The sequence below is a fragment of the Molothrus ater genome, chromosome 3 (genome assembly GCF_012460135.2).
Source record: "Molothrus ater isolate BHLD 08-10-18 breed brown headed cowbird chromosome 3, BPBGC_Mater_1.1, whole genome shotgun sequence".
In the NCBI taxonomy this organism is placed as follows: Eukaryota; Metazoa; Chordata; class Aves; order Passeriformes; family Icteridae; genus Molothrus; species Molothrus ater.
In genome coordinates, this window is record NC_050480.2 from 46,442,980 (window position 1) to 46,467,564 (window position 24,585).

Sequence of the window (24,585 nt, forward strand, 5' to 3'; positions counted from 1 at the left end):
CTCAATGGAATACAAGAATAGTTTAGGTTGGAAGGGACATTTAAAGGTCACCTAACTTACTGTGACCTATGCAATGTTATTCATATTTGTCAAATTTCAGATAGTCATAGGTATGCAGTCTGAAAAATCTTTCATTATTTTCTACTAACTGTGGTTCAGAATATTCCTTAAAAGTACAGTGCCATTTTCTACAGTTTTAAAATTTGACCACTTAATCAGGATCTTGTAGTTTATGCTGCCACTACTAGTGTTTATTTTTTTAAGTTCTGCAACTGGGATACTAAAATAGATCTCTTTCAAAAGCGTACACTAAGCTGCCCATTAAGTGATCAGTCACCAACACAGTTACAGGAATACTTGTTCCAAGAATCTACAGGTAGCATTTCAGCATTTCAAAGTTTATGATGATCAAGGATTGAAATGCTGAGTGCAAGTGGCCATTCAGAGACACATGAGACAGAATACAAGCTTGAAACTTAAGAACCTCTCAAACAGAACAACAGTCAAAATCTGTACAGCAACTGAAAAAAAGAATAACAATGCCATGTATTTGATCGATCAAATCAGAGTAATAAAAGCCAGTGCTCTTTTGGCAATTTATTTCCCTAAACATTCCCTTATCCAAGCACATTAATTCCATGTAATAAAATGAGATGATAATATTACCCAGCTTTTTTTTTTTTTTTTCATACTGTTTACCATCAGTTCATCCAATTAGTGCTTGCAAAAATCACATCATTTTTTAGGACACCTGCACTGATAAGAGTATGTATTTCAAAGGAAAATCACAAGTGTACAGCTTACTTTTCATTTACCCAATCATTCCTCTAAAATAAAAACATTTGAAAAATGAACTAACATAATAGAAACAATTTCAAAACTTCGTGCAACCTTGGAACTTCATTTTAAAACTGGAATTCAAAGTATTTCAAAAGTGAAAGAAAATAAATACACCTCCTTTGAGGGAGTGTGGTTGAAGTTAGTCATGAAATAATGCATAGAACATTCTCCTCATCTCTTGTGTATTAAAAAGTCTCATTTTTTTCAAAGAGTCTCCAAAAAAGACAAAATTCAGAAACTGCAAATCCCATTTAAGGAACAGCAAATGGAAATATATCTGGGACATTACTGGAGCACTTTTAAGCTGTGAGATCCAACAGTACCCTGCAGGAAAAAATCAATTTGTCAGGCTGTGAGATAAAAGGCATTTTTCTCTTGCCATATTAGTGAAGCACCGACAATCAAAGACTCTGTTCATCTTGAACTACAACGTCTGGTGAGCACTTCAAGATAGAAAAAAATATGAACAGCCAAAACTGAAAAAGGCCCTTGCAGACTATTATTAAAATAAGCTCAGAGAGATTTTTTTGCTTAAAAAGTAACAAACAGGAGTCATTGGCTGCAGTGGTTGAGAAGACATATGGTTCTAACAGAGTTTCTATAAATATCACTTGCAATTGTTACTTGATTTACTGAGTTGTAGCTTTCACAGCAATATCGCTTGATTAATATAAAAAATACATATTTTTGTACCCTCACAAGGGAAATTGAATTCTTAGCCTTTCTTAAAAATAGTCAATGATGACAGAGTGCACTTGGAAACAAGAAAAGTTATATGCAAATAAACTGCCTTTCATGTACATCAAATTCAAGAGCATAAACATTGTCAGCTGAGATGCTTCAATTATTCTGGGCATCAACAACTCTGATTTTCAGGGTCTCTGATTAATACTGTAAATGTCATTAATCTGAGAGGATGTTCAAATTATGTCCAAAATCATTCTGCTTCTGCTTTTTATTTAATAAGGTCTTTCTCCTGCATTCATTTAAGATGATTGCAAAGTTCAAACTGCTGCAAAGTCAGGCATCAGTTATAAGACTTGAGTGGAAACAGGGGTAATAATCACTTGTTTGCTAAAGGTCATGGTTTTCAATAGGGCCTCTTAGATTACACTCACTGAGAGTCTAAGTCTGCACAAGTGACTAGTTTTGGATAACAGCTATGGATTTGACCTGTCATATTTACCTCAGTTTTACTGGTAATGTGTAAAGGGTATGTTCCGGTCCACAGATTGTAGACCATGTAAGATTTAGAAGACAAATCCTGTGGCTCTCTCATTACTTCAGAAAAGGCAAAAAATTTAGACACTATAAAGGCCATTGTATTTGCAACCAGACTAACTTGTCTTCTTTTGTGAAAACTGTTATGGGGGACTTTTGGCAATACACCAACAAAATTAACAGTGATCAATTACCAAAACATTATATCTATATGTATCACTAAATACACAGATTTTCTTTTGGATCATTGTTTCTGTACAGTGAACAATTCAGTCACCCTAATATAAGGGGATAACAAGGATGTCCTAATAAATTATGTTAAAGAAGATAGAATGTTGGTAAGAAATGTAGGGGTCTTTTTACAGAAATCCCCAAAAGCTCGAGCAGCAGATGATAGCAGACATTTTTGCTGGTACTGGTATAGGCTGACATCTGGGCTCCAGGACTAAAAACACAAATCATATATTGTCAAATTCCTGGTGAAGGAATGCAGGGGTAGCTGGGTAAAACAAAACCTATATAGTAAAACTCAGATATAAAGAACTTGGGAAGCAACAAATAAAGAGCAAGCAATATGATCATGTTAACAAACACAGAGTAAGAAATACAAGCAGTTCCAAGAAGGAAGAAATACTTACCATCAAACTTATACTGTTTCTATGAGGATGCAGTTCCTTCACCACCCTTCTAGAAGACAACTTGGCATTATTGACCCTAGGGCCCTCAAGAGCTTAACAGCAGAGAAAGTAATGGATACCAAACAGCTCATGTTTGAGTTCTAGCTCTAAAACTTTTTGAAATCAAGAACAACAGGATAATTGGGGATAAAGATTTGAGAGTCTGTGTAAAATATTATAATGGGACAAATAAAAACTCTGATTAGGATGCTAATACTTTAATTAGACTAAGAAATAAATCTTGCCTCTGTATATAAGCTGCATTTTTTTTAGTCCACATCAACTGTATGTTGTGTTTAATTTGGTCCCTTGCTCAGGGAACATGGTTTAAATTTCAGTGCAATAAAATCATGCAAATTTAGGATTTACTAGATTTCTATACTGAACTGAAGCACTGAAAATAGAACTAAAGTTTCAAAAGTAGATGTCTGATGGCTCATAAATTTTTTGTGATTGCAGAAGGAAAATCTTGATGAGCCTCAAACTGTAATTTGTCATGTATGTCCCTCAGACACAGCCAGAAACTGCACTAAACCCAACATAGCATCAGACTCAAAATCATGCAGCGTCTAGGACCATGACTCAACCTCATTAGCACACAGCAACATTCTATAAAAACAACTTAAAGGGATATTGATTTTAGTGTTATAAGTTGATACTTATAATCAAAAAAACTCAGCTTCTGAGAGGTAAAGATGCTTTTGACAAATACATTGGTTTAGCATCATCGATTTTAGAAGTGACATAATAAGGTGTTCTTAATGTTATTTTACAAAAGTTCATGAAAAGTGAAACAGAAACTGGACACTAATCCAAAGTGAGGAAAATATTTTATGTTTCGCCAAAGCTCATCATTCCAGAGCACAACTTAGGCAAAACTAGAATACCAGAATACCCTACATGGGTACATATGCACACACAGAGTTTGGGGAATTGCATCCTGCTGGCAATGGCACAGAAGTCAATAACATCAACCTCAGTGAAAACAAACAAGCAAACAAAACTACACCACCAAAAATCCACAAACCAACCACAACTGCCAAGCAAAAGAAACAAACAAGCCACTTGATTTGATAATCATGTTTCATGAGAGTACTGTGTATGAAGCTGCATAGGTTCATTCAAATCATCACTATCCACATTAGACTCACTCTTTCCCTATGAATGTAAATTGAAAGCCTGCTTCAGCATCATGAATGTTAGGATATATTGCTGAAAGATACAATTAAAGTATATGTTACAAAAATTAAAGCTTGGGGTAAATGGAGCGTGGATTAGTGTTCCTTGAGTCACTCACCATGACACCTATTCAGTGTTCTGACTAGCTTTAAATTCCTGAAAAGGAAAATCTCACAAACATGGAACCACACATCAGTTGCAGATACCCTCTGGGTTTTTAGTAGCATGAATTAAAAAAAAAAAAAAAAAAAAAAAAAAACCCCAAACAAACAAAAAATCCCAACACCCATGTGCTTGACCTCCATAGAAACACAAGCACTTGAACACAGCACTTAGAGACATTACAGAGTGAGATTAGGATGCAGTGGTTATAAAGCATAAAATGCCATTCTGTCAATAAAGGTCAGCACTTCCATCATTCTTGCTTCTTTCAGCACATGAGTTTCCCCTAGACAATTTACAGGAAATGGAAGGGAAAATAACCAAATCATTGGAAAATTTGTTAAATATGCCATCTGGTCTTCACAGATGGGTCTGTACCGTAGGTCATGTACATCTCCTTTCCTCTGTCATCACTTACTGAAGAATTAGAAGTAGGTAAAGGAACAGAAGCAATGACTCTAGAAAGCATATTATCAACACACCATGTGGAGATTTAGCCACTGTGTCTCCACTTACACTCCACTGGGAGACAGACAAAGTTTTCCAGGCTGATGAATCCTAACTCAAAAGGGAAACAAAATCACTTCACCAAAGCCAAAGTTTGGATCCATAATTATTCACAGTGGAATCACAACTGGAAAAAGGTATGTCAGAAAAATAAGGAAATAATAGTTATTGCAAAACTGCCATCACGATACTGTACAATGTTCAAAACTACAATCTTATCATCAGTGTGCCTTCATAATCCACTTGAATTATTTCCAAATTGAAAATGGGAAAGAGAGGTAGAGAATTACCAGCATTTTTTCAAACATGACAGAAGAACAATTATTCATTCCATGTTTCCACTACCCAATTTTTAATCTAACTCCTTGCTCTTAAGCAAACAGCATTCTGGTACCATTACAAGAATTCTGCAGCCATGAGGAGTTTGCGGTTTTTAAAGCACTGCACAAATCAAGATTTTCTGTTGTTCCAATCTTTTCAGAGAAATGGAAAGGGGTCATTTACTTTTAAGATAAATGGTTTTTCACATATTATTTAAAATAATACCCACCTTTTTTTTAATCTGTTTCCAGAGTAAAGCACAAAGTGTCTATGTGTCTTTCAGCTCATTTGATATGGAGTGGTTTATTCAAAACCACTCAGCAGCACAATCCAGACAACTTCTCACACTTTCACACTCCTCCTGCATGATCACTTTCAGCCCTATAGGGACGTAATCAGCTGAGATCTGACATTAGGACAGTGATGTAACAGAGCACTGACCAAAAATCACCCTAGCCTTGGCAGAAAGTATGGATACTGCTGAATTCTAGTATAATACACTCTCTACCACTGTTTTGCCACTGTGTTCTAATGCAGATTATGTCCTCAAGACTCTATCCATTTCCAGGAAAAAGGTGCAATTCTGGCTACTGACTATTATGTCCTTTATTCTCACTTGTCAGATATCATTCACTACATTAGTAGTCCATGTTACAATGGATATATCAATTGTAGAACTTATTTAGCCTGGGGAAGGACCAGGTAATTTAAAAGTCATCATTAAATTCATTTTCTTTGAAGGGAAATGGAAAATATTAAATTTTTTAATGTTTCATCTAATTCATTGTACAATGTAGCCTACTTCAGCGGAAAACAAGAAAAGCTGGAATTTACCCCTCTAGTACACCACCACCAGAGCCCCAGTGTGCAACAACTTCTGTAGTAGCACTTCACCAACAGAGAAAGCTTGTGGTACTACTTTTTAAAGAATTAACCTTAATAACTTTAATGAGAACAGCAGTTACTCTGCACTTAGTGCCACATAAGGCAAAATTCCACCTTCTACAAGGTAAAAACAAAAAAACACCTGAGGACGCAGCTTTACCTTTAACTGCATCTACTACAGGTTTGAGACATTCAAAGATGTCCCCAGGAAAAGTAACAATGCATTTCTAGTAACATTCTGAACTCTAAGTGGCAAATATATAGGCACAGAAACAGTCCATCTTGTAAATACTAATCAAGATAGCTTGGAAATAGAATAGTACAAAATTATCAATGAAACAAACCACATAGCTATACCTTAAACTGATGTTAATATATTCATATCAGCCATGGCCTATTCAACTAAAATGCATTTACCATGTCTATATGGATTATATGCAAAGGTTAAAGAGGTGGGATATGGGAGAAAAGTGAGAACATACAGAAACATATTTCTTCTTGCTATGACCTGTCAAGATAAAAAATAAAATCACTGACATATGGACCAAATCCTGTGAATGACTGAATTTGTAGCAAATTTCAGTTCTATATCAGTAATCCTCAAATACTGTTTAGAAGGTGATAGAAAGACCATTCTATGCACTGGGGGAAAAATAAAAATTACTTAGTCTCAGCCTTTCCTGACTGGTCTCCCCAAATCAATTCAACGCCTCTTATTTTGTATTTAGATTGAAAATCTTATGCATAAAAAATGTCCTTTCAGCTTGCCAACAGAATGCTACACCCTGCAGCCCCCCGTGTGTAACACAAGTGCAGACAATTAACAGCAGTGTTTAGACTGATGAACACATGGTGACAGTGGAGACTTCCCACCCTGGAAACCGCAGAACAAGGATGAATTAATTAAAACCACTGTCAAAAGATTTGATCAACAATTTGACCAGGGCAGTGGCACCAAGATCAACATCTAGCATGGAAGACCTCTTTTTGAGACCAGCATTCATTGTTTCCTCAAGAGAACCCTCTCAGCATTCCTGGGGGATGTGTGTTCCCTACCCAGGAGGAAGAGCACCACCTAGTGAAGCTCCAGCACCCTTTCTTGAAGCACCAACAGAATTCTGGTGGTCTTGGTCATCCCTGATTGCCTCGCCATATTCCCCAGCCGGAGCAATTGGTATGTAGCTCACATGAATACAGTGCATTGCAAGTGACAGCATGATGCAATTTTAAAATTTTTCTCTCTGTGCCTCACACTCAGCATTCTGTCCTTGATGTACTCCAAATCCTTTAATACTGCCAAAAGAGACAAGAATAAACCCCCATACAATGATCTACTGAAATAAATTATTTCACAGAACACAAATGTAGAATTCCTGTTTGAAGGGGAAGGAAGACATATAAATCTTCAATACATTTAAATTAAATTTATATACGTATTATATAAAGATGGCAAGTGAAGGCCCTGAGCTTCACCTTGCACAACAGCACGCCTTATTTTCTGTAATTTATAGCTGAGAGTTCCTAAACTTTGGAATATGGAATTAGAAATTATTGTCAAGTCCAGTAACTTGGAATCAAAGTTAGCCCTCAACTTCTGGAGCAAAACTAATGTAAAGCAAAATAATCCCAGAGACAACAAGTGTTGGCTATGGCTTGCATCACCAGCTATGTGCCACAGTGTCTGTTGAAAGGCGGATGGCATGACAGCCACAGATACACCACAGATAAATTCAAATACAGCTACATAAATAGAATATTTCCACAGGCTTTTCTTCTCAATGTACCTCAAAACAAGATACAAACTCTACCTCAATACTTATATTGAGGACAAAACAGTTATTCAGTAAACTGCTGAATATGAACGTCAACATCCAAAAAAAATGCTATAGAAGTGGAGTGGAAGAGAAAGCAAGATCAGAACTATTTTTTTCCTTTCTGAACAAACTTAAGTGCTTCAGAGCACAACTATCTCTAGAGGAACACATTGCCTAAACTCTGAAAAAGATTTTCCTATAGCAGAGGTACTCTTCTTGTAGTACAGATTTTTAAGAAATGAGCACAGATAAAACACTGTATCAGCTATTCATTTAAACAAGCTGAAGGTATTTCTTCTCACTTTTGGAAACCAAATCAATGCATTACCTTTTATAGGCATTAGTATGGCTCCTGTACTGTGATGGCCACTGATATGACCTCCAGTTCACAGGAGCCAGGATCTAGATATTTCAGGCAGGTAGTGTGATGACTCCACCGAGTCACAGACGTGATTTATGAAAGGGCACTAAAAACCTTTAGCTCCTAGTGACTTGAATGAGAATTTTTGTTGCTTAGTAACTCTTAAAGAAACTGAGACATTTGAAAACTAGTAATGCTGTGAGCAGCCATACAGAACTCTTGTTTATAGCATTTTGGTTGTCTAAAACTGCATACCTGTAACTATAGCATTTTACCACCTAATGTAGTACTTAGATAACTAAGTACTTTGCACAGAGCCAACAGATCCTTACAAAATTTCACTAAAACTTGTTTAATTATACCACAGACCACCTATTTTGCACAGCTAAAACATACCACTCTGTACAAACAAAAACTTTAGTATAGCCCTATACAATAGCATTCATACATTAACTTTTACATTTGTTCCTAAGAAGCCATCCTTTATCACAATTTTGAACTTATGCCTGCAGCACTAAATATGCTAATATCAAGGGGTTTGCAGTACAGCCACAAAATGTTCTGTATTTTCTCCTTCTACAGACAGACGTATACAACATAAAGAGAATTCTTACTGTAAAATTCTTGACTGAAGTTTCTGTAATTTTGAGGGTTATTATTGAGCTTTGTCATTCTTCTTTTTGATATTGATTCTACATCAAATGCAATTATATGGCTCCTGCTGATATCAAGAGATGCCATGAATCTACATCTGAGGGTAGAATCTAGCTCACAGAAGATTAATACTTCTTGCAGTTTCTAGGTCAGAGAAGTGTAAGTGTTAAGAAGCATTAATATGTCTTTCAAAAAACATTCAGTAAACTGCTTATTCATCCTGATACAAAAGGAAATCAGAAAAACTGTAGCTTTCCATCAGAATTAAGGGTGCTTTTAAACAGCTAATTGAAATGTTTCAGTGCAATTAATTTTCATAACATGGAAGAAAATGTACAATAGTGTTATGTCACATACATGAGGCATAGAAAAAAAACTATTATATATTTAAATACAAATGCTATACATTTTTAGTACAACCATTTGGTCATCTCTATTGAATAATGAATCAATAATCAATAGGTCTTAGGGCAGCAGGACTCTGCATGGCTGGGAGGATATGCATATACACACATGTACATTCGCATTATACAACCATCTTCATCACCAAGAATAAGTGGAAGAGACAAAAAATTCCTTTGATGTTACAGGGAGCAGTTTTCACTTTCAGCTAGATAATCCTTGTACATCCAAACTGCATTGTGAAGAGATCCTCTGTGCTTGCTACCTCTTTCTCTGTGGCACAATCTCCCTAGAACTTCACACTCCATTAGTAAACAGGATTCAGCACAGGTCAGAGCAAGAAAGCAAACACACAACTCCAGCAGAAGTGACACAGAAGAGCTAATACAGCTTCAAAATTCCCACTTTACTGAGTTTCGGTAAAAACAGTACATGAATGCCAGGAGAATGATCATTTCACTGCAATGGATAAATTTCCATCCAGATGGTTCTTGGTGCTTATTTGGCTCTTGACTGAGGTTTTTCAGATTCAAACCAGCACATGTTTGATATGAATACTACATGATAAATTCTTAGAGCCTTCCCCAAAAGGATTTCTTGTTTGAATGACACCATGGATCTAATAGACTTCAGTTTCATTTAACAGCTATAGAGATGCACTCAATTGAGTAAAAATAGTGAAACTATAAAAATCTTGAAAAATAGGCCTCTTCATTGGAAAAATATGGATAAAATATACATTACAATGTCATCTTTCCAGTTTCTAATCATCAGCAAAAAACTTTTAGCCAGAAGTATATTTGAGGGAATAACAGTAAGAAGGCAATAACAGTAAGAGTAAGCAAGACTGATGTCACCCAGCTTTGTGATGCCCTGACCACCTTCACAGACAAGGCAGTTTCTCTGAAACTAAGCCCATAAAACTGTCTTCTCAAAGACACGCTGAGCATTACAAACTGAGAAAGATCCATAGCAGCATCTGAAAAAGGAAGCTTTCAAACACAGATAAATACGCACACAAGCATAAAACCAGCCCCAGATTTTTGGAGGCTAAATAGTCCAAATGCCACAGTCCCATTCCTGTCAGTTAAGAATTCCATAAGTTATCTAGTAAAAGCTTCCCCTGGCAGTTGCAATGAATTTATGAGATGCTCCTATGCCTATTCCTACAGCTCTATTTCTTGGCCAGGCTGCTCTCCTGCACTAACTGAGGCTGTTCTCAGGTGCCAAATGAAACTGCAGTTCCCAACTCTGCTTCTCAGACTGTTCTGCTCCAATGTCCCCCATGGCTTCCCAGCCAGCCTCATTCCCACTGTATCTATTCCAGTTACTCTTATAACCAACACGTATTTTTAAAACTAGCTCAACCTTTTTTATCTTCAGTTTTTAGTTGTAGCTGGTGGCAATCTTTCACCAAAAATCAAAATTCTCAGCTGATCTCTTCACCAGGGGAAATTGCACTTTTTCTTCAATGCATCATCATCTCAAAATTTCAACTGAAGATATTTTTCTGAAGTGGTCCATCTCTACTAGTACTAAGCCCAGCCTCAAAGTTTTCTTCCCTTATGCATTTTGGTAAGGTTCATATTAACACTATTAAAATTCAGATTTTTCTTGCCCTACTACTGAAATCTGTTTCCATAAAGAAAAAAAAAAAAAAAAAGAGGCAGGGGAAAAAAGGCAAGAGTAATGGATGCCATTCCAGGTAGTTCCAGGTAGTATTTTGCAGTCTTAGCTCTATGCTCCCTCTTCTGTAGAAAATAGTTTGCTCCTTTTTTTACCAAAAATAAAAGGATTTTTAGCTTTTGCTCTGCTCTGGCATGTCACTATTGCATCCCAGTTTACCCATCTGCAACACAGAGAATAATTCTATGTATGTCTTTCACAAAAGCTTTGTTTTTTAGAGTCATAGCTGAAAACCAGCTATTGCTCACATTCTATATTACTATATATCTGCCCTGCTTATCCTTCCACAGCCCTGACAGAAAAGTTTTAAAGCAGTAGCGTATTTTAAAAAGTTGTATGTACATGGAAGTATTTTATTGTATTTACCAGTATAGTTCTTATCAGCTTTGGTGGGGACCTGTCAAATATTATGATATGATAGAGTTACTATAAAATTCCTGCAGTCCACAAAGAATGTTTTAAGCCTGAACTGAAAGAAAACAAAACTCCAAAACAAACAATTTCTGCCTCGATATTGCACGTCACTCTCAATAGCATCATTGTTTCCATAGCTACAAATGTAGACTGCTTCAAAAGAAAGAAGCAGAGAAACTGAAAATGACAATGCACAATCAAAACAGGCACATACATTTTTCAGACGGCATATGTGGGATGGAGAAAGGAATTACCATGGTGGCACAGAATGCTGTGGGGTTTTTGCATTTGACAGTAATGCCAGTGATGTGAGCACATCAAGCTCAGAACAGTAAGCAGCAGTAAACCTCTCACTGCAGTATCACTTGACGTATTTCTACACCTAGTGGAAGGAAGAGGAGAACAGAAAGGATGGAAAATACCAGCGGGAATCACCAAAACAGGACAAGTGCCCCTCTCACTGATCTAGCCACCTGCAGACTCAGACACATTTTTTAATCAAGTTTCCTTGGGATTTTCAGTCATTCTATACAGTTGTGAAGACAATCAAATCCTTTATACTGCTTTTATCACAAATGATGACAAAATTTAGATACATGCTACACCTAGCACTAACTATAACCATTCCAGGAGAGAAAACAGCCAAGTGAATCTGCACAAAGGATAGATACAAAACATTAGGGTGAGAGCATATAGGAAAACAAAATGCACTCCACAGCATCTAGCATCTATTCTGTCCATCTCTATTAAGTTCCTGTTCCCTAAATTTCCCTGTGCAAAATCTTACTTCACTATCAACCAGCTAATCCAGGACTACAACTTCCTCATGACTTATTGGGTAGGAAAATAATTCTTTTCTTACTACAGCAGGAATTCCCAAGATTCACAAATTTAGCTCCTTCCCCACCAATTCTAAAATGATGAGTGTTGGAATAACACCAAGACCATCAACCAGACTCACATCAGCGCCACTCTTCTTCTCAGAAGAAGAAACAGCATAATCTAGAGTGTAATATAATATTTTTAAAAAAAATTGTATAAACACACTAGGAAAAACCACACACACACACACACACACACACACACACAAAAAAAACCACCCCACACAATTTATCTCTAAATACCTTAGAGCACCCTGAATTTTCCAAAGTAGTAACAAACAAGATGCCCTCATAGAATGTCATGGCATATTCAGAAACATGTAGTACCAGAGTGATTCTTCTCTTCTCAAAGTGAGTGACAGCACCAGAAAAATCCACCTAAAATGTCCTTCCTTAGTCTTGCAGGCTCTAAGGAACACAGTTATCCATGATATCATTTTTTTCCAACAATCTTTTCAGGGAGCAGTTAACAAAGGCCACATGAGAACACAGCACTATCTGCAGTCTACACTGGAAGTCATCGCTGGTGGAAGCAGAGATGGAGAATGGTTATTAAAAGATGGTGTCACTGTTTCCTCAGGTGTTGCTCCTGCAGCTATTGCCCCTTTGCACGAACATTGGAAAGTATCAGGCTTTGGAGGCATGGTTTCTATGGAGAATATCAGATCATGATAAACTAAGGAGTTTGAGATAACAAAGTCAGCCCTTGTTATACATGAGTACTTACATATATGACCTTCCACCACTGTCACAGAAACAGAACAAACACCTCATTATCTTTATTAGATTATAAAAGCCCCACTGTCAGTGATTTTAATCAGACTTGGCAAAAGCTATTTTAATACTTGGGGCAGTGAGGAAGGTAGAGAGCCAAAATCTCAGCCACAAGAATATTACCTTTCAAACAAGGATAATCTTATTGCTACAAAATAAAGCTATCAGCTCTCAAATGAAATTAGTTCAGGCAGCAATACAATAACCATTAAACTTGCAAATCAGGACTCCTAATAGTTGCAGCATATGTTTGACTGAAAAAGTAAGCAAAGCACAGACCAGAAAGATAAAGAAAGGTTTAGCAAGACCAGTAGTAGGTCTAAAACAGAAGTTCCTAACAGGAAATTCTTATTCTTTTAATTGTGCACAGAGATTTAAAACTATTTAAAAAAAAGAAAAGGCTGGTCAGGCTCTGAAACTTAGAAAAACTCCACAGTATGGGCCTTCTACTACACTACTACATCTGAAGTTTCTTCCCTAAGACCTAGCTTGCAGCAGCAAGTCAGTGTTGCCAAAATATGAGATTTCTGCATGAGCAATTTGTGGTGTTAAAATACTAGGGATTTCAGTCTCTTATCTCTTTTAATTGCTGACTAGAATGGACTCTGTCAGAGAAGAAATGAAAAGAGGGGTTTTACATTTTTCATATTTGCCTCAGGCTACCAGCAGAAAAATTCAGGACTTTTTCTAAGGTATGTCAGTGCCAATGATGTGTCACATGTCATTACTTTATAATTAGGCTGATAGACAAAAAGAATAATGCAGCTGACATCCTATTAAAATAAAAATTATTCCCCAAGGCCTAAAAACACTGACACAAGCATCTTAAAAGGCAGAGTAAAAATTATATAGGGAACTATTTATCTGTGCTGCTGTCTTTTCCAGATTCAAGCAAGTTATTCTTAGTTATGTGTGTATTGCATATTGAATTATCCTATGCTGATTTTTTTTAATTCTCTTTTGAAAGCAAAATGTAATGAAACCACTGTTCAGCTAGGAATAAAAGCTACTATGAGGATAAGATACTATCTACACTCTAAATTACTTGAGATTGCAAATTGATTATCAATTGTTCAATTCTTCAAATAAGCAACTAATCAAAAAAATGCATTTTAAAAAATAGAAAACCAGCCTTTTTTGTCAAGAGTTTGAGACAATTAAGCCTTAAAAACCAAATTTGAAAACACTAAGCCTTGATTCTGTATAAATTTTTTATACAATGCTCCTGACAGAATCAGGATTTAGGCAATACAGGGCTATAACTCCATGTAGTTAGGAACATATTTAGTTCAGATTGTGTCTGGAAGTTAGACAGACTGGAAGAATTACCAGATTACAAAATTATGGTTTATAGCCAAAATAACAGTCTTCACAGCATAGCCAAATTTTAACTCTCCATTAACGTAAGTAAGAGATATCCCATCTATTCTTTGCCAGTACAGATATCACAAAATGTGTGCTTTTCCATCTGTTCATGTATAAACTACTGGAAGAAAGCATTTCCACCTTTGTGCATTTTGACAACATTATTCAAAATATAAGACTTCAAATTCAGTTCTGACTGAACCCAGCCAGTAGCATGTTTATATTTTTTTCTAAAAACTGTTCATACGTTTCCAGTTGGCCAAAAAAGAGAGTCCTTCACAAAGCTGTCAGATCTAGTTCTTTGTTCATACAGTGCTTTCATTCCCAACACAATGACAGACAGAGAGAGAAGTGTTGTGTTTTCAAATGTATTACAAGGAATCCTGTGATTTAGTTGTTCCTATTAAAGAATTATACTCAGAGATGATATACTCTAAAGTGACATGATTTCCACTTGACTATCCTCCTTTTATGTTCCAGACCCAGAATTTAGAACATGTTTGCTTACACCAATATCCTATTTCAAGAAAAGGCAGACAACTTCTTGAAAAGCTATCTATTATTTTGCTGCCTGTTTCTTGAGTACTGCCAAAGGAAGGGCTACGCAGTTTTCTCTCCCTACTCTAACACAGTGTGCATAATCTGAAATTATCTTTAATTCACTGTGCTACAAAAATAAATAGGCAAAAAAAAAAAAAAAAACAAAAACCAAACAAATAGGGCAGGCAATGCTGTAGAAGGTCAGTATTTTTCAAAGTTTAATACTCAGAGCATAACTTGTGCTCTTAGTGACTTAGTGACAACAAGGGAAGGACCACTGCTGCGCTGCAGGACACAAATTCATATCATCCCTTTGCAGATGTATCACAGAGAACAAAAGAGGTGTTTGATGTCTTGATTTGCTGAGCATACACCTGAGGTGGTGTGTCCTATTCCCACTCCTCATTTTCAAATCTCCTGTGCACCACCAGGACTCTCATCACTTCCCTCAGCTGTTCATTCAATTTGGATGCTGCTCAGAGGTGAAGCTGCCCTGAGGCCATGATAAATTTTGGCATGGGGTCATACTAAACACCATAGGTCACAAATTTTACCACAAATTTTACCAAACTCACCAAAGGAAGAGAAAAACAGTTTCTCTGTGTTGTCCTTCTGTGTCCTAAATAAGCGGAGAAAAGACCTTTTTGCCAGCATTGAAGTAAATAGCAAATGTGGAAAGATTCTGTTTAGAAAGATCAAAAACCTATAACGAACAATATAAGATCTGGTATATTGCTTTTCATATGTACAGCATATTTTCATGTATGCAATTGCCTTTTGAAACACACCTGTGCTGTTAATGGCAAGGTAATCCTGTATTTTTCTAGATGTGCATTCATAGAGGGATAACCACATTCACTTATGTAAAAAGGAACCTAATTTCACAAAACAGCAGATACAACAAACTAAGTGAAATCAGCAATGTATCTGAAAACATGAAGAGAAAAAAGCATGCATCAGACTTCAATTTGAGACTATTTTTTAATTTCTGGGAAAAGAACACTTACCACAGTTACTGTTTATACTTCAGTTCACCTCAAAGACTGAACTGATTATGTATCAGATGTTTTCTATTATAGTTAACTTGTAAGGGGAAAAGTCAATGCCTCTAACAAAGTAAAGTATTGATTTTTTTCCACCTGGTAAAAACAACCACAAACAAGTTAAGAAGCACTGTGTTCTAAGAATAAACAAGCAGTTGTATAATTACTTATTTCAATTTACAACAGCAAAATTATTTTTCTTTCCACTATTATTGGAATTTATGTTGTTATTCTTTCTTCTTAGATGCAATTAAGACTTAAAAAAAAAAAAACAAACGTATAATTCAAAATCTCCAACATTTACTCTCACTTAAATTAAAGCATAATCACTAAATAAGCCTCACTATTAGACTTCAATACCTGGAAATTTAGTGTATTGATGTTGTAAGAGTAACTACACTAGAAGCCTTCCCAGAGAAAAATTCTAAAGTGTATGGTTTTGGGGGGTTTTTGACTTGTGGCAATCACAGATAAGTAAAATCTTTAATCAGTTTTTCCCCTCATATGAAATAAATTAATGGTTCCAAACTTCTCTGCACAAGACAGAAACACTGTATTGTATAGTTAATATTTAGCTTTAATACATATGAAATCATTTTACAAATAAAACTTTTAAAGTGAACACTTGAGCTGAAAACATGGTCCAGTCTCTGGCACATCACCACCATCACATATCATATGTATCAATGCAGAAAGTGACTGAAATACATCAAGTATCTCAAATTGAAAAGCAGCTGCTTCTGAACAAAATGCAAAGCTGACGTGTGCAAATTTTACCATTTCAAACCATTCAACAGATACAGTAATTTCTCTATTCAAGAAATTGGAGAGAAACAAAAATAATGGATTCACTTGCTAGGCAAAAAAGTCCAGGACTTCACCTTCCTCAGCTTCTGAAAAATACAAAGGCTTACCTTTCTGTACACCAGCATGTTTGGGGATTCATCAGCCACCCCATTGCTGCTTTGCCCATAATTATTTCCTTGTGCCATGTCCCACAAATTTGATCCGCTTTTGGATGCTGCACTGTAAAAGGTAAAAGTGGTTTCAATAGGGCATCGCCTCAGGTCTCCTTGCTTCCCTGATGATTAATGGACCTGACTTTCTACCAACACGTTATCAAAATCAGCGTATGTTCCCACTCCAACAGATATTTACACGGGAGCGAAGCTCCTAATTCGCCATTTACTGTCATTGCTCTCTTTTGCCGGTAAATTACGGATGTAACGTGTTGATCTAATTTAAACATTAATGAATTGTCACTGGGAGCAGCTCCCTGACACACCGCTAACCGCCACATCACACAGACGCCTCCTCACAAAGCGTTTCTTCCTCCCCTGCACGGAGCTCACCAAGGGACGCTCTGCGCCTTCCAGGCCAGTTTTGTGAGGACTGACTCGGCCCGTGACGTGGATTCAGCAGTGCCCTCCGCTCGCAGCTCGGGTCATAGCAACTTTCACAACAGTCAAACGCACGAAAAGCAAACCAGACGCTTTGAACCTCCCTGTAATTCACCAGCCCATCTGTGCTCGTACATACGGCGGGGCAGGGGAGCAGGTGACGAGGGAAAATGAAGAACCAAGCCAGAACACTGTTCCGGTTGCTTTCACCTACTTTCATGGCACTTTACCGCCAAACACCGGCTCCCTGCCAGCCCCGTCTCCTCCCCGCCCTCCCCCGGGTCACACGGGAGCTGCACTGAGCAAGAGCTCGGATCATGCCGTAGCTCCGGCTTTGCACGCAGGTGTAAGAATGTGCTCCATCTACAGACCACACCGGCGGATGCGGAGAGCCCGGAGAGCCGCCGAGCCCTACTCCAAGAGCTAACCTCCCGAGCCCTCCCCAGCCCCCGAGTCCCTTCACCTTCGGGCTTGGCTGCCCCCCGTCCGCCCTCCGGCCCGCGCTGCCCCGGCAGCGCCCGCGGGGTTTGCGCGGCTCCGGGCGGCCAAAGGCCGGGCGGACCGGACCGGCTCCCCCGCGGGCAGCCCGGCGCGGCGCCCGCAGCTCCTTCCAGCACCGCGGACAGCGGCGACAGCGGCGGCAGCGGCGGCGCCGCCCGGGGGCCCGGCGGGAGCGGGGCCGCGGCTCCGCGGCGGGAGGCGCGGGGCGGGGGCGCGGAGGGGCGCGGAGCCCGCCCGCTCGGTTACCTCTGGGCCAAGGTCACTGCGCGCTGGCCGCGGCTCCTCGGCTGCTCCTGCGGCTCCTGGCGCGCCCCGCGCTGTGGGTGTCAGCCGGCAGCAGGCGGAGGGACGCGGCGATCGCTCATCACACACACGCACACACACGCACTGCGGGCGGAGGCGCTGCTGCCGCTGCCGCCGCCGCCGAGGCTGCGGCTCTCCCGTGCTCTGCCGGAGCGGCGGCAGCTCAGCTCAGCTCCCTCCCCGCAATGGAGCGGCCGTCACGTGGGGGACGGGCACGTCAAAGGTGCTGCCGCTGCCGCCGCTCCGCCACACAGCAGCAGCCTTCCTCCTCCTCCTCCTCCTCCCTTCTCCTCCTCTTCCTCGGTGCGCTAGGCTCCTTCACCGAAAGCAGCGGCCAAGAAACTGCAGCTGCCAGCAGATCTGGCAGCAGCCCTGTAAATGAGATTAGGCATCACTGGTGGGCTGGGCAGGAAGAGAATGTGGGCTAATGGGATAGGGAAGGAGAAGGGGAGTTGTTGGGGAAACTGGGTCGCCTCCCTCATATTTCTTTACCGACAAGGAATCTGCCTCTTCCTCTATCTTATGCTGGACACATCATGTATATTTTTCAGTGAAAACTAAGGAGAGCCTGTGCTCTGTTGGCACTGCAGACTTTCCTGAGCAGTGGAACACTGAGAGCAGAGTGAACCTGTTTCAGACAGATAGGGAGAAACCCTAAGGACACCTCAAGACACCCTCGGGACTGTTTTGCCATATCCTAGGCAACTGCCTAACTTGTAAAGGCCTCACATTGGCTACGATAAAAGAAAAAGATCAAGTCTCTTAGTCTTACTTCCCCATCACATGCAGACAAGAACAATTTTGCAATACCGCTCTTGCAAGGGGGTTGAAATGCCCAGAACTCAACATCCACAAGAACACAAGGTACTTAAGTGGTTACACTTTGGTATATTTCGATTTAAAAGTGTCTTTTCTGGAAACTGTAGCTCTTATTACAAGAATGATCTTGCAAAAGAATCTTCTACTGTGCACTGCACCTTGTGGAGTGTGTGCTGGTAAATCATGCAATTCAAGCAGAGGTTTCCATGCATACTGGGTCACCTTCACCCTTACTTGTTCTACCTTTCTCACATCTCAGAGGGCCTCAAACAAACACTATCCTGCAAGAAGTTTGTTACTACCATCTAATGCAACTACTTTTAACTATTCCTCCAAACTTTGCAGATGCCTTGAGATACTTTAACAGAGGATGTGGTAAATTGGCTCAGGCAATGATAGGGAGTCACAGTGGCAACAATAAAATGAAGGAAAAAGGACAGAACTGATCTGGACTTTTTGGAGAGCTGAGGAAAGGAAGACATAAGTTTGATAATGGTCCTAAGAATGAACACCGGAGTAAAGAACTATGATCTCCATCAGAAATATGAATGTTTTTCAGAGACAGAAGTTGTAAAAGGTGAAATGACACAATAAGAATCACCAACTCTGTTCAGTGAGATACACTGGCTGCAAAGAAAAGGAGCTCTGTAGCAGACAGACATTGTCTGTCTCAACTTCGATAGAGGAGAATAACTTATCATGTCACAAGGAAAAGGAAATGTGAAAACAAATGGTGTTAGAAAAGACAGAATTCTGGAGTTTTGAGGTGGAAGAGAAGGAAGGGAAAGAATTCAACAGCACAAGCATAAAGTGAAGAAGTATCAGTGTTGAAAGTAGTTGGCAGAGGAATTTATTAAACCAAAGATTAAACAGAGAACTAAGACCTGTTTCCCACTAAAATTCACTTCACATACAATAGCATCTCAGTGAGGCTAATAAAGTAAGGATCAAAATACTAATCTTCCAACAGATTCTCTGATTCAGCCCAGTCCACTGTTGAGAAATGGGAACGAGCAATAAAGAACTCAGTGTGTTTTTACACAGACATCCCAATTGAGCAGCACTGCAGTGTTCAGAGCTCAGCAATTTGACTTTGTAAGTCTGACAGGTGCACTAGAAGACAAGGGAAATGTCTCCCAAGATCTGCTAAAAACACAAGTGATGCCCTCGTGGTTGTATGGCATCAAAATAAACTCGAAATCTTTATCAGACTGGAGTTTAAATTTCTTTTTCAGAGTAAAAATGGGAACTGCACAAAATATAATTCAAATATAATTTACCCCTAAAGAGGGACAGGAGGAAAATCTTTTAAAATATTGGTAAGACACATATTCTTTCCACTTGCTCTGCCAGGCATTAAACATAGTAATTGTGTTAAAGAGCATAAAAATCAAACATTAGCAAGTTTCCAATGAGATCAATATTTGTTTTCTCATTCTGCCTCATTTTGTTGTTAATGTAAGGGACAAAAAACCCCACATAAAATGAAAGTGTTTCGTACTAAAATTCTTGGACTACCTATATTAAGTTACTCAAAAGCTGACTTCAAACTACCTACTTTCTATAAAGTGTTCTGCAAATAGATTTTGGTAGCAGCAATGTGTCTTTGGAAAGCTCCCCAACAAAGCTGACTAATTTAGGCAGCAACATTTTCCAAGCTTTTATTCTCTGAGACTGTCCTTAAAACTAAGGGCAGAAGCATACCCAACTGAGTTAGATTTTGGCTATGCTACCTCCAATTTTACCTTTGCTTTAACTTTGTTTTAACCATTCTGATTATTTTCCAAGTAAATAAAATACAAAATACTAATAGGCAAAGTTTATATTTTTTCTTTGAAAATAATCAAATTTTAATAACATAAATGCAGTTCTAAAGCAGAGCAATTACTTGGGCCCATGAAAGTTAATAGGTATTTCTCCAGTAACATCAAAAGGAAGTGTATTCCATAGTTTTTAATCTTGTCCTCAGTGCCAGAGGAACACCTAAAACATCTCAGTCATGCATCTCACAATGACAGACCTGCTACACTGAAGCACAACAAAATTTTTTCACCAGCATGTCCACTGTCTAAATGAAGTAGCATGTCCACTGTCTAAATGAACTCTAAACCCTAATGGGGTTAAACAGAAGACCAGAAACTTCCCAACAGAATTTGCTTTTTGCCATCATTTTGTGATGAAAGAGACCCTGGGCTGGACTACTTTCATAAATACAAGTAGAAAGAAAATAATTTATTTAAAAAATATGTAACCAGATAGTCTCATTCTATTGTACTTGGGTGTGTTTGTTCAACACCCTATAAAAAGCTTTAATTCATAAATTACTTACACATCTTTCCCATGCTGAAAGTCATCACTTATCTCATATACAACCAGCATTAGCTTCCCCAGAAAGCACGGTCTGCCAGAAGAGGAAAGGCCTTTTCAAAATGCAAGGCAAAACTACTCATTAATAAAACAAAGATGATGGGGAAAGGCTGCCAAGGGGCAGCTTTATCTAACAAGGCAATAAAGTACACATGATTGAGCAAGGTGGTGACTACATTTTCTGTGTTTAGCTTTCACTGTCAGTACAACTCAAGTATTCCAGTAGCATCACATGAACGTGGCATTTTTAAGTAAAAATTTTATGTCAGGATGTGTACAACAATCTATCTGGATACGATCAGAAATTTTGCTGTCTGTCCTGCTGGCCAATGCTGTAGCATTATGTCAGTATGTCCCCTTTATCCATCAATTTATCTTGTCTTATGGCTAGACTAAATGTTCCTTGGAGTAACGACATGCTGTGCAAGCTCTTAGCACAGCATGATCTTGTTCTATGACCAAGTTTTTAAAGCTTTGGAGCATTATAAACAACCACATTCAAATTTACTAAAATAATGTAGACATGCTAACTGAACTCCAGACACTGACATTAGTTAATATTGCGCTACCTTAAAGTATAAGACCCAGTTTTTTTTTCACTAGCTGGCTAAGCACAGAGACAAGCTGCCTGCTTTAATGGAACTCGTGTATTTGTGACCCTACCAATCCACAAGGGTTCCAATGCCAGGCTCTGAGCAGGTACCTGGTGATTCCAGGCGAGCTTTTGGCCTTTTTGATGAGATGGGAACACCTGCTCCTTCAGGAGTGAATTGCAATCAATCTGTTTAATGTAGGTCTTCAAATGTCATCGTGATGATTACAGGTCACAGTATATATTTTCTAGAACTGAACCCAGGACTGCCTTAGAAACTTCACTTTCTTCATTTTTTTAATGCTCTAGGAATTTGGTTTGTCACTTACCTTACAACCCTATTACAATGTTAATTACCTTTGTCAATTTATGATGCTGATGATCAAAGCTGTTCTGTCAGCTAGGGAAGGAGCTAAAAAACAACAAAAAGATATTTTTAGAACATAAAAGAAAGAGGTAACTAAAAAGAAATCTGGATTTAACAAAAAGAATTCTGATCTGATAGGAAAAAAAAGAGTTGTGGAGAGACATAATTTCACAGGAATGCAAAATTTTTAGAAATAAGGAAAGCCCATATTTCCATAATCTTTTTTTAAGTGATAGATAGATAGATAGATAGATAGATAGATAGATAGATGATAGATAGATAGATAGATAGATAGATAGATATACACACACCTCCACAGAGAACACAGTACAATTGACATATATTTGAAACCTTAATGCAACAAATTTTATCCCTTACTGTCATTGTAACAGAAAGTCCACAGCTACATGGAATTTTGTATCAATATAGTGGCCCACTGAAGAAGTCCATGGAAAGCCAACTGCTTCTCCCGTCAAAGGAGAACAACCTCAAGCAGTTCCACTGCAGTCCTGACAATTTATCCAGTTGTAACTTCACCCAGAAGAGGGCAGGCTTTCTCAGACAAAGAGAGAGAGGCTACGATAGCTGGCTGACACACTACTAGGAGTATTTTTCCCCTCCTAAAACAGTTACCACAACTGGCTATACACCATCATTTCATCAAAAAGTGAGAGTGGTTACAGAAATGAAACAACACACCACATTCCTTTAAAACTGCCTGGAAGACCTATGATTAATAAGCCCTGATCTTACAATAAGTTACAAGCTGGAGAAATCAATCAAGAACGGAGAGATAGAACAAATCTGCAGGGAAGAAAAAAAAAATAGAAGAAAAAAGATGGAGGTTTTATTCAAATTTGGATCTCATCATACTAACAGTCTTAATTCAAGCACAGTTCTGAATCCTGGTCTCCTAACTTCCAAAATAGCTCTTGCGGATGTTTTCCATTTTGTGTAAAACAATTACTATTGGTACAGAACAAAACCTGAGTTCACAAAATGGGACATTTTGTCCCTTCTTCAGATAAAATAATTAAAATAAGTGTGTGTTGCTCTCAGCATCTCTTATCACTTGGTATTTACAACATCCTCCCCAGAAGCAAAGATGAGCAGTTTATAGATTAATATCTGCATTTTCAGATGCCATATACTTCCAATTACTGAGCAACTTCATACAAAGTAAGGAAAGAAAAGGCACGGATTGCGGTTTTGTAAATTTAGCTACAATGCTTTTAGCCCAAGCTATTAGCTTAATTCAATCTGACAGCAGTCTCAGGTTAAAAAAAATACCCATAGTATTTTTTTTGTGACTAAACCAATAAAAAACTCCAATAAACCAAGGAACAGGCTCTTCCTCTTCATTCCTCCAGAAAATCTCTCAGACAGGCCTGATTCATACGACAGCACTTGCTCAGATCAAAATAGAATAAGCCACTTATTAAGGATGAGTTAGGAAGACATTGATTTAGAATCCTTTGGCATGAAAGGACCAGAGAGAGGAGGACACAGAAGACCTATAAAGGGAGGGAGGAAAGAGTATCATGTGTGAGAATGCCATGGTTACAGACCAGAACAGATTAATTGTCAAAAGACCTCCTAACAGAATTAACTGGAAACACTGAGAACTATCTGGAGGAATAATTTGTGTGGCAAAGAACTGAGCTGATAAATAAGAATAATGCAGCAGAAGAAAACAAGGAGAAAAGAAACAAATCCAGAAACCCTCACACAGGTCACAGTTAGCAGGGCACGGTTCTTGCAAGCTGCTGAAATGGTTTTGGGGGAAGATATCTTGAAAGTGCTCAGAAGGAGATGAGGAAACAACTGAGAAATTTGAAAAGTAAAAGATGTCCCTTATTCTATCTGATCTGATCTCATCCTCTATACACAGAGATAGAATTTCTAGAAACTCCTGTTAAATAGGTAAATGCCAAAAAATGCAGAATACTGGCTGACTTCTGCAGGTTTTTGTCAGTTCTCACAGGTGTTTTATCTTACTAAAAAATAATTTTTCTACAACATGCTTTTTAGACTGCAAGAAAAGCTTACATGTACCAGAAAAATAATAAAAAATGTGGCAGCTATCAAGTCAGGAAACAGCTTCAAATGTTAGCAGCACACCATCATAGGCAGCCTGCAAGTATCAAACTTGCCTATGCAAGCTACTGCTGAAATTGCCCACTTTGCTCATTCCCTCCAGCAATCAGAGTTGATGTGACTTAATCTCATTAATTCACTGAGCTGAATGCACTGGAGAAAAAGAGAGCTCAGCAGTTTAACCAGCTTCGTTCATCATTTTTCTTTCCTTCCCCCACCTTTCATTTTGAAGTTCCCTCTATCATTCATGAATTCTCTGCCTCATATCCACAGACAATAGAATAAAACAGCTTTTTCCCCCCAAGGTTGCTTTGTTTTTCTAAAGGCTTAAATCAGCCAGAATCAATTTGCTGATTGTGCATCACAAACTGAACCAATCTACATCCATTTATATCCAAGTACACACAATAAAT

The 24,585-nt window shown here is 38.4% G+C and overlaps 1 protein-coding gene across 8 annotated transcripts in view; it reads right to left on the reverse strand.

Annotated features, from left to right (window-relative positions):
* RGS7 (regulator of G protein signaling 7) overlaps positions 1–18,201 on the reverse strand; it is a 233,350-nt gene extending 215,149 nt beyond the window's left edge. For 2 of the 8 annotated variants that reach the window (XM_036380813.2, XM_036380819.2), the window contains exons 1-2: positions 17,874–18,196; positions 16,641–16,752 (exon numbers count right to left, since the gene is read on the reverse strand). In XM_036380813.2, coding sequence (XP_036236706.1) covers positions 16,641–16,718 — 78 coding nt within the window. In that variant the 5' untranslated portion in view covers positions 16,719–16,752; positions 17,874–18,196. Of the gene's footprint in view, positions 1–16,640; positions 16,753–17,873 lie in introns of all 8 variants that reach the window. The other 6 variants (XM_036380814.2, XM_036380815.2, XM_036380816.2 and 3 more) reach the window with 4 other exon arrangements.
* Between the last annotated feature and the right edge of the window lie 6,384 nt (positions 18,202–24,585).